Below are 15,812 nucleotides of genomic sequence, written 5' to 3'. Positions count from 1 at the left end.
CTTGCCCCAGCCCAGTGAAAATGAGTGACAATGTGGGAGAGCGAGCAACGGAGGGAGGGGAGATGGAGTGAGTGGGGGCGGGGCCTCAGAGAAGGCGCAGGGCCTAGGGGGTAGAGGTGGGGCAGAGGGTGGGGCAAGAGTGTATGGTATTGTGCCATTGGCAACTGTAGTTAATATTCATATTTCAATACCACAAATTTTCCATTCATTATTTCTGGGTAATATCTGGATTTCCCATTGTCATGTACGTTACCTGTAACAGTAACACATTCATTTTTTACACTAACATTTCTTTGCACACACAGCTCTGAGTGTTCCTTTTCCAATTTAAAGCATAATCAAAATTAGTAAAAACACACTTACCTTTCACTGCCTCGTATTCCCCTGGAAAGTAAAAGACATCCTGAGTTAACGTTGAGTCTCAAAACATAATGGGAAATAGTCAAGTGAAAAGCAACGTCTCCCTCACTGGTGATACAAATGTTTTGCAAGATTTGTCCATAAGATGCTAGGCAGAGCACAGCACAGGAGCCGGCTTCTTATGGCGGCAGGGACCCAAGCTGTCCTGCCCCAGCTGTTACATATACTTGTTATACACTTCAGACACTGCACAGGTAAACCTGGGCCAGAGAGTAGGGCTTCCTGGCTCCACCTCACTACTCTCTGTCCCTCCCATATTGATCCCTGAAACTCTCCCCACCCGCTCCTCTTCATCCCCTGTCCTCTGCACAGACATGCACACCTTTAAGTAGGGTTACCAATTTTGGTTGGATGTATTCCTGGAGATGTCATCACATGACATAATCTTTAATTGAAGATTAATCTTTAATTCCTGGAGACTCCAGGGGAATCCTGGAGGGTTGGCAACCCTACCTTTAAGCCCGCACCTGATGTCATACCTCCATATCCCATGGCCAGTCTCCTGCCCTTCTCCACATTGTTATTTGCATTCCAGTTGCATCTAGAGGTCACACTCAGAGCTGGGCCTCACTGCGCTAGGTCCTGCACGCACACACTCAGGGCTGGACCCCGCTGCCAGGGCTGTATTAACTCTCTTGGGGGCCTGGGGCTAGTTGATTTTGTGGGGCCCCCTATGCTCTGGGTTGGGCCAAAAATGAGGGGTTCAGTGTGTGGGAGGGGGCTTCCGGGGAGTGGGCTGGGGCAGGGGTCTGGGCGGGAGGTAGGGTGCAGGAGAAAGCTGGGGCTGGGGGGTCTGGAAGAGAGGAAGAGTGCAGGAACAGGGTGGGGGTGTGGGGTCTGGGAGGGAGGAAGGGATGTAGGGTGCTGGAGCAGGCTGGGGGGTGGGAGTGCGGGGTCTGGGAGGGTGCAGGAGCAGGCTGTGCGGGTCTGGGAGGGAGGGTACAGGAGCGGGCTGGGGGTGGGAGTACAGGGTCTGAGGGAGGGTGCAGGAGTAGGCTGGGGGGGTCTGGGAGCGGGTGGAGGTGGGGGGTCTGGGAGGGAGGGGGTGAGAAGGGGTGGAGGTGGGGGGTCTGGGAGGGAGGTAGGGTGTAGGAGTAGGCTAGGGGTGGGGGGCAGGGTCTGGGAGGGAGGGTGCGGGAGCAGGCTGGGGGTGGGAATGTGGGGTCTGGGAGGGTGTAGGAGGGGGCTGGCGTGCGGGGCACTTACCTGGCGTTCCCACTTGGTGTGGGGGAGGGACACCTGCAGGCACCGCCCCCACAGCTCCCATTCGCCCCGATTCCCAGCCAATGGGAGCGGCAGGGGCGGAGCGAGCGAAGCAGTGGGAGAGGGAGCTCCCCTGCACTAGTGGTGACGCGACTCCAGCCCGCTTCCCCCCCACCCCCCGCCAGGCAGAGCTGGCCAAGAATGCACCACGGAGGGGCTTTAGTGGCTGCAGCCCGGGCCCCCACGCTTAGTCCATGGCCCTGGGCTACAGCCCCCAAAGTCCCTTTCTTAATCCAGCTCTGCCCACAGCACTAGGACCTGTACACACACACTCCAGACTGTAAGAGACACAATCCCTATTCCAAAGAGTTTACAGTCTTGGGGTCTGACCCTGAAAATATTTATGCCCCGGTCTAACTTTATCTTTCCCGACCCACCCCTCTAACTGCTGCCCCATCTCCCTCCTCCCTTTTGTCTCTGAACTCAGTGAACCCAGTCTGCAAACAATGCTTGTGTCTCCAGCTGTCCTAGATCCCTTCCAGTCTGACGTCCCTCCTTCCCACTCCACTCAGACCGCTTTCACTGGGGTCCCTACTGATCACTCTGGACAAATCTCAGTGCCCACAACCTTATGGTTATTTTTGGTTCCTCCCTCTGCACACCCAGGCCATTTCCAAACACTGCTGCTGCTTCTTGAGTGTTATCTCCAGTATCTGCCCTTTTCTCTCCATCCTTGCAGCACAATCCCTCTCTCAGGCCCTCATTATATCCTGCCACTATTAATGCAACATCCTCTTCTATGGCTCCCATATGCACCCACTGTCCCCCTTCTGTCCACAAAAGCCGCATCTAACAAAGCGACAGTCCCTGGCCCAGGGAGCTCACCCTCTGCATGGCAGACCGGGTACAACCGGGGATGAAATAGACAACTGGGGTGAAGGGGTTGGGAGGGGGAGGTAACGATAAAAACAAAGGAAAGCCCAGATCAGCAGGTGCCCAATGCCAGACGAGAGAGATTCCAGGGGCCACAGCACAGCTGGGTTTGGAGAAGTGATTGAAGAGAGAAGGAGGCAGCTTCACAAATACTGAGGGGGTGTTTTTCTGTACACGGAGAGGGAAGGGGAGAAAACACTGAGGTGTTTAAGGGAGAAGCAGACAGGTGGGTGACCCAAGCTGAGGGTGACCAAACACCCCAATATTAGGGACTTTGTCTTATATATGCAACTATACACCCTACCGCAAAAAAAAAAAAAAAAAGCCCAGCAGCAATACGGTGCTGAGGGTGACAACCCTGTGCGCCCACCCCTAGAACTGGCCCTGCAGGCTGCCATCGCTAGCAGAGGGACGGTGGCGCCAATCGCTCAGACAGGGTGGGACTAACTGGTGAGGGACCTAAAGGCAATGACAAGGAGCTTGTGTTGGAGCGGTGCTGGAGGGGGCCTCAGTGGAACTAAGTGGTGGATGTGGCAGGAGAGACGAGCCTGAGGGCTGAGCCTAGCAGCCGTGCTTTGGATGGAGCTGAGGGGACAAAGCGGCTGGCATCAAGGCCGGGCAGGAGGAGATCACAGCAGTGGAGGTGTGTGGTGATGAGGTGAACGAGAGCCTGGGCTGTCGGGACAGACACAAGAGGCTATATCTGTGACGTGTTATACAGGCAGGAGCAGGGAGACTGGGGTGAGGTCAGGACGTGAGGGCCCAGCGAGAGGCTGAGTCAGAGACGATGCCCAGATTTCTGGCCTGAGTGACTGGGCGGATGGAGGTGTTGTTAGGTTGGCCAACACTGTATTTCAAAAATACAGGACAGTTTTTTCTGTCCCACCCAACTCCCAACCCAGACCAACATCATAGAGTGATTCTCCCAGCCAGGGCAGGGGAAATAGCCTTGGTCCCCTCCCATAAGGAGCCACCTCGAGCAAGCTCAGACCCCAGGCCTCCGACTCTGCTCTGGGCTCCCTGCAGTCAGCTCAGGCCTCACACCCCAGCTCAGGGCTACAATGTCTGGACCACAGGAGGGGCAGAGATCCTGGTACCTAGTTCAGGGGCAACCCACTGTTTGGGATGGGAGGCAGGGAGGAGGGAGAGCAGCCACAGCCCCCTGTCTCTGGGAGGGCTCATGGTGTTATCCAAAGAGATGAAGAAACTAGGAAGTGAGGAGGGCTCTGAGGGGTGCAGAAGAGATTAAACACTCAGCTGTTGAACCTAAGTTGCCCTCTGGACATTGATGAGGAGACGTCAGACTGGCTGAGATGTGGGAACAGTCTTTAGTGGAGAAAGAGTTTGAGAAACATTGGCGTAGAGGTGGTATCTGATGCCATGCGTGTAGGTAAGAGCTACTAGAGGCAGGGTGTGGAGAGAGAAGAGCAGGGGGCCAAGCACTGGGTTCTGGGGGGTGTTCTCTGAAAGAGGGAGACAGGAAGAGACCAACTCAACAAAACAGACACCAAAGAAGTGATTAGAAAGGCAGGAGGAGAACTGGGAGAGGAGGGAGATGTGAAAGCCAAGGATTTAATGGAGACGAGTGGTCTGGTCAATGGTGTCAGAAGGAGGAGCATGAAGCTAGAGCAAGGAGAATGAGGATCACACAGAAGCCATAGGATCTGTCCAGGAAGGTCATTAGAGACTTTGGCGAGAGTGGTTTCAGGGGAGTGCAGGGGACAGAAGCTGGATTGGAGCGGGTTTGGATGGAATTGGAGGAGAGGAACTCCAGATAGCAATTGTAGACAGAGCGTTCGCTGAGCTTAGAGATGGAAGGCAGAAGGGGCAATAAGTAGACAGGGAACTGGGGTCAGGGATGGAAAGTGTGAAGATGAGTGAGACTACGTGTCACAGGGTGTCTGGTCTTTTAAGGGGAGTTGGGTCCAGCCCCACCCTGTGACTAATCAGCTGATATTGAGGCTAGGGATCAGGTGACGGCTTAAAGATCTCCTTGTCCTCAGAAAAGCCTGGCTAGGAAGTCCCTCAGCTAAGGAGAGCTTCGGGGAGCAGGAAGACACCTGCAGGACACCCTAGGACAGGGAAAAGAGCCCTGTGCATGTCTGATTGTAACAAAAACATGAAAACAAAGTTTTAACAAGGTTTCAAACAGGAATTTGGACGGGCATCCAAATTTCTGAGGCAGCTTCGAAAACCTCAGCCTCATTGTGTGAAAGGCTGGAAATTCGTAACTCCATTCCCTGCACCAGCCTTCTCGCAGCCACTGTGAGTAGAACTGACCAATGGGTGAGAAATACCTTGTCAGACAGGATAGTGCCCTGCTAACAAGTATAGGCTATAGATTGTGTTTCTTATACCTGTAATGTTGTTTCCAAACCTACACTTGCTTTTATTTGAGTCTCTGTCTCAGGCTCCATTAATTAAACTTCAGTTTGGTTTTACTGTAGACGTGTCTAAGTGCCTGGTGCAAAGGAGTGTGTTGAACCAAGGTGAAGCCACTAAGCGGGGGTGCACTGCTTCCACTGAGGCAGCAGATTGTGCATTGCTGGTGTCCAGGAGGAGACGGGGACTGGGCACTCAAGTGTGACAAAGCTGGGGTATGAATTGTAGCCTGCAGAGAGACACAGTGGGGCTCATGGAGCCCGGAGCACAGCGTTTCATGTTGCCTTTAGCCAGTAGCTTTGGGAGAGTTTCCCCGGTGAGCACAGACAAGGCTCTCACACTGTGAGCAGGTTGCAGCGATTTACCCTGGAGAACTCGTGTAACCCCAAAGGCATCTCAGAGCTCCCGATACAATGAATGGGGGCCTTAGAATGGAATCCACAGAACCCAGTGTGCGAGGAGCCATGTAAGCCAGCCAATAGGAGAGGCCGACAAGAGGGGTTTGTGCTAAGCCCCGCCCCTCTCCTGACATTGGTGCCTCTCTCTGCTAGTGATCCATAGCCAGGAGCCCCTCTTCTAGAGCCAGGCAGTGTGTCTGTGAGACAGAGGAAGGCACTGGCCACGCTCCACACAAGATGACCGAAGGGCAGAGGGGTGTTATAGAGTGATTCTGAGTTAATATTTAATTGAAGTGTAACAACTTGAACAAAAGAGACAGAGGGATCCTCACATCAGAATGTCCCATAGCCCAGTGGTTAGAGCATTGTCCTGAGAGGTAGAAGATCCTTTTTTAAATGCCTTCTCCTCATCTGGCAGAGATGGGGGACTTGAACCAGAGTCTGCCATAGCCCAGGTGGGTACCCTAACCCCTGAGTTAAATGTTACAAGGGAGGCTCCTTGCTTCTCCATCTCCCACCTCATTCTGTATGCTGTTGGGTGGCCTCTGAGCACATTTACTGGATCAGGCCCCACAAGTGAGCTAGATGCTCCTCCCTCAGTTTATGTGTCTCCAGGGGCACAGGTGGGAGATAGGTGCCCAGATGTCTATAGCAAGGCAGCCGTGTGCTCCACGTGCCCAGAGGCAGAAACTTAGACACTGAGAGAACTTTCACACCAGAGATTAATGCCCCGAGTGAGTTTAGGTGCCTACAGGGTTGGGTTTCAACCAAGTGGGGTTTTGTGGACCATGGTGCCTAAAACTGGGATTGAGAGGCTTATTTCTGGGGTTTCTTTGTAGATCCGGGCCATAATGCACAATGCAATTCCAGATAAAAACTACATTAATGTGGAGTTAAGGCTGAGGGGACGTACATGTAACTTAAGGGTAAAACACATTACAGAGGGAATCTTTTAATTATTCCCAAACCAAGTGTTATATACCCCGGAAATACAAATTATGGTCAAATTATAAAAGAAATCTATGGTCTAGAAATGCAGCTAAGGCACCTAAACAACCTTAACTCTGCCCTGTAGTAAGATCATGAGGGGAAAACTGAAAAACATTGTGTGCCTTTAAAAATCAGTTTCATTTAATGTAGAACTACACACACTGCTCTGCACTGATCAGACCATGTATGGTTATTGTATGGAGTCACTGCAGGGTGGAGCTGAGGTTGTGGGTGTGCGTGGTCACTGAGGGTGAAATCCCTCCCCCCCATATTACATGGGCATGGAAGGGTCAGAAAACAGGAGGTTCCCAGGTGAGGGATCCTGTCAAACACTGGATAAGTCTGTCCGGGTTCATCTACATTGCAAAAAACCTTATGTCAGTGGGTCTGAGCCTGGGGCAACTGACTCAGGCTTGCAGATCTCACACTACAGGGCTAAAAATAGCAGTATATAAGTTTCTGCTCGGGTTGGCACCTGAGTTCTGAAACCCAGCGATGGGGGAGGGTCTCAGAGCCTGGGCTCCAGCCCGAGTGGGAACGGCTACACTGCTAGATTTAGCCTTGCAGCACAAGCCCCAGTCAGTTGACCCAGGCTCTGAGACTCGCAGCCACAGGTGAGTTTTTGCACTGTACACGTACCCACAGTCTCCAGCAATGAGGCTAACCAAGCTGGGCTGGTGTATTCAGGGCCCTGGGCTCAAGGTGCCATTTCTGTAATTCTCATGGGGTTTATTAGGACAAATGGGCCCTTCGCCCTTCAGAGCCTGTCTGTGTCAGTGTGAGAAGCCCTGAGCTCCCTGCTTGGGGCTCTGGTGCCAATACGGAGACATTCCTTGTCACTCATTCAAACATGTAACTCCACTTGCTAAAATTGAGCTAAATATGTTAAACAGTGACTCCACTGGCAGTAAATGTGGCTTTCAATTGAGTTAAGTTGGCTTGACTGAGCTGACTTGACTGACTTGACACGAAATCTTCAACGCATCCCATTGGTCCCAGACACTGACCTTTCTGCCTCTTCATTGCAGCTTGCAGGGTCTCTTGGGGGAGAAAAGAGGGAGAGGTGAGACTTCCCCCTGTTGGGTTTATGGGGATAATGTTAATTTTGTAACTGGCCCAGACACTGACCTTTCTCTCGTTCCCGTTCAGACAGCAGGGTCTCTAGAGAGAGAACAGAGCGAGAGGTGATGCATTAATTCATAGATTCCAGGCCAGAAGGGACCACTGTGATCACCTAGTCTGACCCCTGCAAAACACAAGCCCGGGGACTTCCCCACAATAATTCCTACAGCAGATCACTTAGAAAAACACCCAATCTGGATTTACAAATTGCCAGTGCTGGAGAATCCACCATGGCCCTTGGGAAATTGTTCCAATCATTAATTAATAATGGCAAGATTTCACCCTATTTTATTTATGGGGATAACTCTACTGTCAGCTAGTGTAATGGGATCCAAACACTGACCTTTCTCGCTCTCCATCTCAGATCGCAGAATCTCTAGAGGGAGAAAAGGGCGAGAGGGGAGATTTCACCATTGTGTTTATGGTGCAGTTTCAGATATTAATATAATTGTGCTGTAACTATGAAAGTGAGGCAGACAGACTGACAAACAGGACACACAGACAGATCTGTCTCAACATCCCTGCACTGACCATCTCTCACTTCCCTCCCCCACCAACCATCACTTCTAGGAGCTGCTCTAAATGTCTCCCCCAGGAGTCATCCCCGCTTTCTGGGACCTGTCACACTCCTGTCTGATCTGGCTGTTGTGGAGGAGAGGAGAGAAGTTCTCTTTTTTTTATCCAGTTCCCTGTCTGCTCCCCCCTGTGACCATCCCCTGAAAAGCCCCAGCTCTCCCCAGCTCCTGACTGTGGGGATGGGGAAGGGAAGTGAAGGATGGGAATGGGGCATTGACCTGAGCTGGATAAGGGACAGGGTCTGATTGGCTCCATCATAGGTCAACTCCTGGCCATGTATCATTAGGGTCATGCCCATTCCCTGATCCTAGTGATATCTGGGAACAGCTCCTTCTAGGGCCTGGGTAGATGGGGTGTCCCAGCTAAGAATGGGGTGGAGGGGTCTTTCTTTAGCTGGATGCTTGGGTCAGCATGAGCCAGGGAGGGGTGTGTGGATGGGCCCCTACAGGCATCACCTCTAAGATCAGCTCTTTCCTACTTGGAGCTCATCCACTTGGTGCATCAACCCCGAGGTACCAACACAGCTGGAAATGGAGGAAGAATCATATCTGCCAGTCACTGCTGAGCACAGACTGAGTGAGACCATCTTGTGACCCAGTGTGAGCAGCATCTCAGAACAGCTGTTCAAGTCCTGAGTGTGTTTGTGTTATTACAGCATTCTAGCTACACAGCTCACCAGTGCAGCTAGTGTGGAGAATTCTCTGAAAGGCCCAGGGAACAAGACAGAGACAGTTCATTTTTCTGATTTTTTTAGTGCTTGGAAATAAATCATAGAATCATAGAATATCAGGGTTGGAAGGGACCTCAGGAGGTCATCTAGTCCAACTCCTGCTCAAAGGAGGACCAATCCCCAACTAAATCATCCCAGCCAGGGCTTTGTCAAGTCTGACCTTAAAAACCTCAAAGGAAGGAGATTCCACCACCTCCCTACGTAACCCATTCCAGTGCTTCACCACCCTCCTAGTGAAAAAGTTTTTCCTAATATCCAATCTAAACCTCCCCCACTGCAACTTGAGACCATTACTCCTTGTTCTGTCATCTGGTACCACTGAGAACAGTCTAGATCCATCCTCTTTGGAACCCCCTTTCAGGTAGTTGAAAGCAGCTATCAAATCCCCCCTCATTCTTCTCTTCTGCAGACTAAACAATCCCAGTTCTCTCAGCCTCTCCTCATAATTCATGTGTTCCAGTCCCCTAATCATTTTTGTTGCCCTCCTCTGAATGCTTTCCAATTTGTCCACATCCTTCTTGTAGTGTGGGTCCCAAAACTGGACACAGTACTCCAGATGAGGCCTCACCAATGTCAAATAGAGGGGAATGATCACGTCCCTCGATCTGCTGGCAATGCCCCTACTTATACAGCTCAAAATGCCGTTAGCCTTCTTGGCAACAAGGGCACACTGTCGACTCATATCCAGCTTCTCGTTCACCCCTAGGTCCTTTTCTGCAGAACTGCTGCCTAGCCATTCGGTCCCTAGTCTGTAGCAATGCATGGGATTCTTCCGTCCTAAGAGCAGGACTCTGCACTTGTCTTTGTTGAACTTCATCAGATTCCTTTTGGCCCAATCCTCTAATTTGTCTAGGTCCCTCTGTATCCTATCCCTACCCTCCAGCATATCTACCAGTCCTCCCAGTTTAGTGTCATCTGCAAACTTGCTGAGGGTGCAGATGAGCCCAACATAGCTCTCTCTGGACACATAGACAAATTTTACATATGACTGAAAATGAGTGAATCCCTGTGTGATGGGGCGTATCTACCCTGCACTGGTCCAACAAGGGTTGAACACAGTCTCTGGGTGCAAGAGGCCATGCTTCCTCGCCCCTCCTGGACATGCTCCAACTGGATGCTGGATATACAAGGGATCAGTTCAGTCCAGTCTGGGCTGACAGAGGAAGAGAGCGTACGCACACTCTGAGCTCCTGCCAGGAAGCTGCTAGAGCTGCAGATTGTGGTAGCTGAACACACCGAGTCCACGGCAGGACCCCGGTTGACCACAGAGACAGAGGAAGACAGATGGCTGTTGCTGGTGGAGGAAATGCCATCACTGGAATCATGGGTGGGAAGCAGCCCAGGAAGATTATTTGTTGAGGTTGGAACCTGAATCTGAAACCAGGGCTACTGGTTTCATAGGGCCCTGGGTTGGGACCCAGTGGATCAGGGTGGGTCTGGATCCCCCTATCCCTTCCTGCACCTACCACTGGGTGCAGGGGCCACCCCAGGGATTGGGTGATTATGCCTGAGATGGTGACTATTGGGCACTGCTACTGGAGGCTAGAGCCACTGGTTGTTAAAGCCCCTGGTTGATTGACTTTCACTGCTAGGCCTTGCTGTCCTGAGGATAGGGGCAGCCATATTGACTCTGGCCATTGGGCCTCCGAGGGTGAGAGCAAGGACAGCCCCATATATTCTGGTCATAGGGCCTCTCTTCCCTCCACACCCACCCTGCCTAGGTGCTCACTATGATGGGATTGCTTGCCCAAATTATCACTTTTGGCTGACTGATTTAGTTGGGGATTGGTCCTGCTTTGAGCAGGGGGTTGGACTAGATGACCTCCTGAGGTCCCTTCCAACCCTGAGATTCTATTATTCTATGTGGGATCCCCCATCTCCTTGTTATTGGGGCAGGAGGAACAAAGGGTTGTTATCCTTGGTGTCGTGGGTGAATGCCCACTTCATCAGACTTGCGTCTGATGAAGTGGGCATTCACCCACGAAAGCTTATGCTCCAATACTTCTGTTAGTCTTAAAGGTGCCACAGCTCTGTTGCTTTTTACAGATTCAGACTAACACGGCTACCTCTCTGATACTATCCTTGGTGTGTGAATCAAGGGCAGCAGAACTGTACTTGGCCTAACTGATTGAAGGACTCACCTTCAACTAAATGGCACTCGCTAGGCAGGGGACATGGGCTCCAAAGCCTAGTGAGGTTGGCCAGCCAGCCAGCCAGATATTTGATCCTCTAGCTCTGCTGTGTAATAACAAAGTTAATTTGGACTCAATTGAGAGTTTTGTTATACACCCCAGAGCTGAAATCACTGATATCTAGCTCTAAGTGTTAGATCTGCTTTGGGACAGTGTCTCTGATATAAGAGACTTCCTAGTGTGCACCAGCCAGTGAGGCTCCCACACTCTAACGCTGAAATCATGACAGCTGTGTTAAGTGGGGGCGACCTGATAACATCCTGTGGATTGGGGTAGCAATTGGCCAGCAGGGTGGCTGGGGAAGAGAAGCAGAGTGCCAACGGTCTGGCCGGGTAGCTGGTGAAGAGGCACAGTGATTGGCCAGCACGGTGGCTGGGGAAGAGGAGTGGCAAGCAATTGCCTGGGCAGCAGAGCTACTAATGTGCCTGCTTACCCCCTCTCCACCCAGGGTGGGAGGTGAACTCTGCAGATGCACCTCTGGACTCTGGGTCTGCACTGACCCAGAACAACAACTGTGAGTGGGGTGCAGAGAAGGGATGGGCATGTTAAAGGGACATTTGGTTGCTGGACTTAAGAACCTGAGGGGAAAAGGACACTGCCTGAGTCTTTGGCTCATTGTTTATGTTTATGAACCCTGTTTGTGGTGTTTTCCCAAATTAATGCTCGGTTATTTCCCTCCTTTCATTAAAAGTTTCTTTCTACACTGAGACTTTGTGCTTGCAAGAAGGAAAGTATTGCCTCCTAGAGACACCCAGAGGGTGGTATATAATTGTCCGAGGTTACTGGGTGGGGGCTCAAGCTGGATTTGTGTTGCATTGTTGAAGATAAACCCCTAGATATTGCACCTGGCCCTTGTTGCTGCCAGTTCCAACAGGCAGAAGGTTTACAGGTGACAGTTCTAAAGGTACAACACCCAGTTCCAGCTTTCACAAGTACAAAGCACAGCTCCTTTCTGTTTCTCTGAATTACCTGCTTCTGTCTTCACTGGGAAATTGTTGGAACAGACATTTCCCCTGCCCAGTTCTTCAGATACTTGTAAATTCCCACACAGCACTTCAGGCGAGAAAGCCCTGGCTGGGACTTTCACAGCTGCCTTGGGGGTTTGCACACTTGGTGCCCATCAATTTAAACAAAAATTGAGTATTCAGATCCCTTAGGCAGCTTTGAAAACCCCAGCATGGCTAGAAATGGCCAGATCACTAAAGGCCAATTTCTGCCCCTTGTGATCAGAGGAAAACCTACAGCTGAGCACTTGTACTGCAATAGAGAGTTTATTGCCCTGTCCCTGTAGCAGGATCTCAGGGCTTATCTACACCTACAGCACTGCAGCTGCACCAGTGCAGATGCGCCGCTGGAGCGTTTAGTGGAGACGCTACCTACTCCGACAGGGGAGCCTCTCCCATTGGGGTAGGTACTCCACCTCCCCAAGAGCTAGGTCAGTATCATTGAGTTGCTCACGGGTGAGGATTCCCCACACCCCCAAGCGAGGAATGTAGTTCTACTGACGGAAGCGTGCAGTGTAGATCCACTCTCAGGCTGAGCGCAGCAAGTTTCAGCGCAGTAACTTGCCAGTGTAGACAGGCTCCCAGCACTGGGAGCTACGCCCCTCGTGGAGTGGTTTTCCTAGAGCGCAGGGAGAGCTCTCTCTGAGCGCTGGCGCATGACCACACTGTAGATAAGGTAATTGCTAACCTCTCCATTATCACTACTTTCCCATTCGCAGCTCCTACTCATCTAGACAGGGCGGGGGAGGGGCATGCACAGACTGGCGGGGGGGGGGGGAGCAGAACTGGAACTGAAGAAATCCCCTCTCTCCTCCTACTTTCTTAGTGTTTTCTTGCCAAATTACACATGTCAGCGCTCCAAGCCCAGCTCACTGAGCCCCACCCGGGTGTTTCAATGTAAGCAGGGCTGATCCCTGTGGAATGGTTCAGAGTCACATTCGACTGGGATCCTTTAGTGAGCGTTGAAGGGGTGAAGCCATTTGACACTTCTCAGCTCAAATGTGAAGTCATCGTTCACCCTCCTCCTGAATCCCATTGCCTGAAATTCTTCTGAACATGGAATCAAAGCCCCTTAATCCCGGTATCTTTACTTTTGTTTTTCATTTTTCTCTCTCCCTCCACACCAAATTCCCCCCTCTCGTTACTTCACCTGTTGCTCTGTGTCGCCCCCAGAAGCAGTAACCGGCCAGGGCCATGAGAACAGCCAGAAGAGCCAGGATCACCCCCAGAGCCACCATCCAGGGATTGACCCTTGGGAAAAACAGCTCTGCAAGAGAAAGTGCCATTGACTTGGGAGCAAACAAGCGCAGAATGAAGGCAGAACACTACGACAGTGGTGACACCGTGATTAGTTAAAAGTTTTTTTGCCTCTGTCTTAACAAACAAGGTCAACTCCCAGACTGCTGGACTGGGCAGCACAGTATGGGGAGGAGGTGACCAGCCCTCCGTGGAGAAAGAAGTGGTTCGGGACTATTTAGAAAAACTGGATGAGCACAAATCCATGGGGCCGGATGCGCTGCATCCGAGGGTGCTAATGGAGTTGGTGGATGTGATTGCGGAGCCATTAGCCATCATCTTTGAAAACTCATGGCGATCGGGGGAGGTCCCGGATGACTGGAAAAAGGCTAATGTAGTGCCCATCTTTAAAAAAGGAAAGGAGGAGGATCCGGGGAACTACAGGCCAGTCAGCCTCACCTCAGTCCCTCGAAAAATCATGGAGCAGGTCCTCAAGGAATCAATTCTGAAGCACTTAGAGGAGAGGAAAGTGATCAGGAACAGTCAGCATGGATTCACCAAGGGGAAGTCGTGCCTGACTAACCTAATTGCCTTCTATGATGAGATAACTGGCTCTGTGGATGAGGGGAAAGCAGTGGATGTGTTATTCCTTGACTTTAGCAAAGCTTTTGATACGGTCTCCCACAGTATTCTTGCCAGCAAGTTAAAGAAGTATGGGCTGGATGAACGGACTGTAAGTTGGATACAAAGCTGGCTAGATCATCGGGCTCAACGGGTAGTGATCAACGGCTCCATGTCTAGTTGGCAGCAGGTATCAAGCAGAGTGCCCCAAGGGTCGGTCCTGGGGCCCGTTTTGTTCAATATCTTAATTAATGATCTGGAGGATGGCGTGGACTGCACTCTCAGCAAGTTTGCAGATGACACTAAACTGGGAGGCGTGGTAGATACGCTGGAGGGTAGGGATCAGATACAGAGGGACCTAGACAAATTAGAGGATTGGGCCAAAAAAAAACCTGATGAGGTTCAACAAGGACAAGTGCAGAGTCCTGCACTTAGGACGGAAGAATCCATGCACTGCTACAGACTAGGGACCAGATGGCTAGGTAGCAGTTCTGCAGAAAAGGATCTAGGGGTCACAGTGGATGAGAAGCTGGATATGAGTCAACAGTGTGCTGTTGCCAAGAAGGCTAATGGCATTTTGGGCTGTATAAGTAGGGGCACTGCCAGCAGATCGAGGAATGTGATCGTTCCCCTTTATTCGACATTGGTGAGGCCTCATCTGGAGTACTGTGTCCAGTTTTGGGCCCCACACTACAAGAACGATGTGGAAATATTGGAAAGAGTCCAGCGGAGGGCAACAAAAATGATTAGGGGTCTGGAGCACATGACTTATGAGGAGAGGCTGAGGGAACTGGGATTGTTTAGTCTCCAGAAGAGAAGAATGAGGGGGGATTTGATAGCTGCTTTCAACTACCTGAGGGGGGTTCCAAAGAGGATGGAGCTCGGTTGTTCTCAGTGGTGGCAGATGACAGAACAAGGAGCAATGGTCTCAAGTTGCAGTGGGGGAGGTCTAGGTTGGATATTAGGAAACACTGGAATGCTTTACCTAGGGAGGTGGTGGAATCTCCTTCCTTGGAGGTTTTTAAGGCCCGGCTTGACAAAGCGCTGGCTGAGATGATTTAGTTGGGAATTGGTCCTGCTTTGAGCAGGGGATTGGACTAGATGACCTCCTGAGGTCCCTTCCAACCCTGATATTCTATGATTCTATGAAAAGAATCTCACAGGGAAATACACCGTGAGATGTGGCTCCTTTGTGCTTTATTATTGAGTTAATGAAAGTCCAGGCTTCATTCTTCTTACTGATCACGGTTCGTTAGTGGGAGGGGGCGTGTTGGAGGCAGGGAGGGGACAGGGACAGAGTGGAGCTCTGCTGTGTTACATCAATCCCCCACTGGCATCAATTCAGGTATTCCCTAGGCTGCTCTAACTGATCCCCAACCTGCAGCCAGTGCAGACTGGCCCTCAGAATCAGAGTTGTGACCAGCTCCCTGACACCCCCACCTCCCCTGTGCTCAGAGGGGCTCAGCCACATGAGAGAGTCTGGCCCAAAATATGTTATTGGAGGATTTCAATACAAACAAAACTTGAGCCTGGAGAGTCAGATTAAAAATTCCTCCAGATTCTTCTTCCCTGGGCCCTGGGGCGATGCTGATGACAGGGTCCTTGCTCTGTGATTAGTGCGGTATATTGAAAACTGTGTAGAAATCACAAATTGTCACTCTGAATCCTGAGGGGTTTTCTGATACTGCTTGCAGGCTAGGGGGCTCTGTAAGGAGCATGCAGTGTGGGGCCTCTGCAGTCACTCTGCACAGAGCCAAGTGGGCTATGTTCTGCCTCTGTGCCTCAGGGAGCAGCCTGCTTTGTCTCTCTCTATATTTGACTGTTGTGTGTTAGAGTTCTGGATTCTTGGGAATAAAACAGCGTTACATTGCAACCTTCCAGGAAGAATACTTGTTTTGTTTCTAACTCTCTGTGGGTATGCTGTGAACACAACAATCATGTGATACCGGGCATACCATAAGCTTATCAGCAGTGCAGCACTATGAGATCTCAGATGAATAGTGAT

At 51.1% G+C, this 15,812-nt stretch overlaps 1 protein-coding gene across 4 annotated transcripts in view; it reads right to left on the bottom strand.

The window, feature by feature from the left end:
• Positions 1-5: 5 nt before the first annotated feature.
• The window catches only part of LOC101935723 (butyrophilin subfamily 2 member A1-like), a 62,121-nt gene continuing 46,314 nt past the window's right edge, over positions 6-15,812 (bottom strand). The window contains exons 4-8 of one of the 4 annotated variants that reach the window (XM_065562571.1): positions 13,101-13,217; positions 7,792-7,824; positions 7,455-7,487; positions 7,334-7,366; positions 6-384 (exon numbers count right to left, since the gene is read on the bottom strand). In XM_065562571.1, the coding sequence (XP_065418643.1) occupies positions 278-384; positions 7,334-7,366; positions 7,455-7,487; positions 7,792-7,824; positions 13,101-13,217 (323 nt within the window). In that variant the 3' untranslated portion in view covers positions 6-277. The remainder of the gene's footprint in view (positions 385-7,333; positions 7,367-7,454; positions 7,488-7,791; positions 7,825-13,100; positions 13,218-15,812) is intronic. The other 3 variants (XM_065562570.1, XM_065562569.1, XM_042846665.2) reach the window with 3 other exon arrangements.

This window comes from Chrysemys picta, chromosome 12, assembly GCF_011386835.1.
Source record: "Chrysemys picta bellii isolate R12L10 chromosome 12, ASM1138683v2, whole genome shotgun sequence".
Taxonomy (NCBI): domain Eukaryota; kingdom Metazoa; phylum Chordata; order Testudines; family Emydidae; genus Chrysemys; species Chrysemys picta.
The sequence above is the reverse complement of the archived record's forward strand: the minus strand, read 5'-3'. Positions and strand labels throughout refer to the sequence as shown.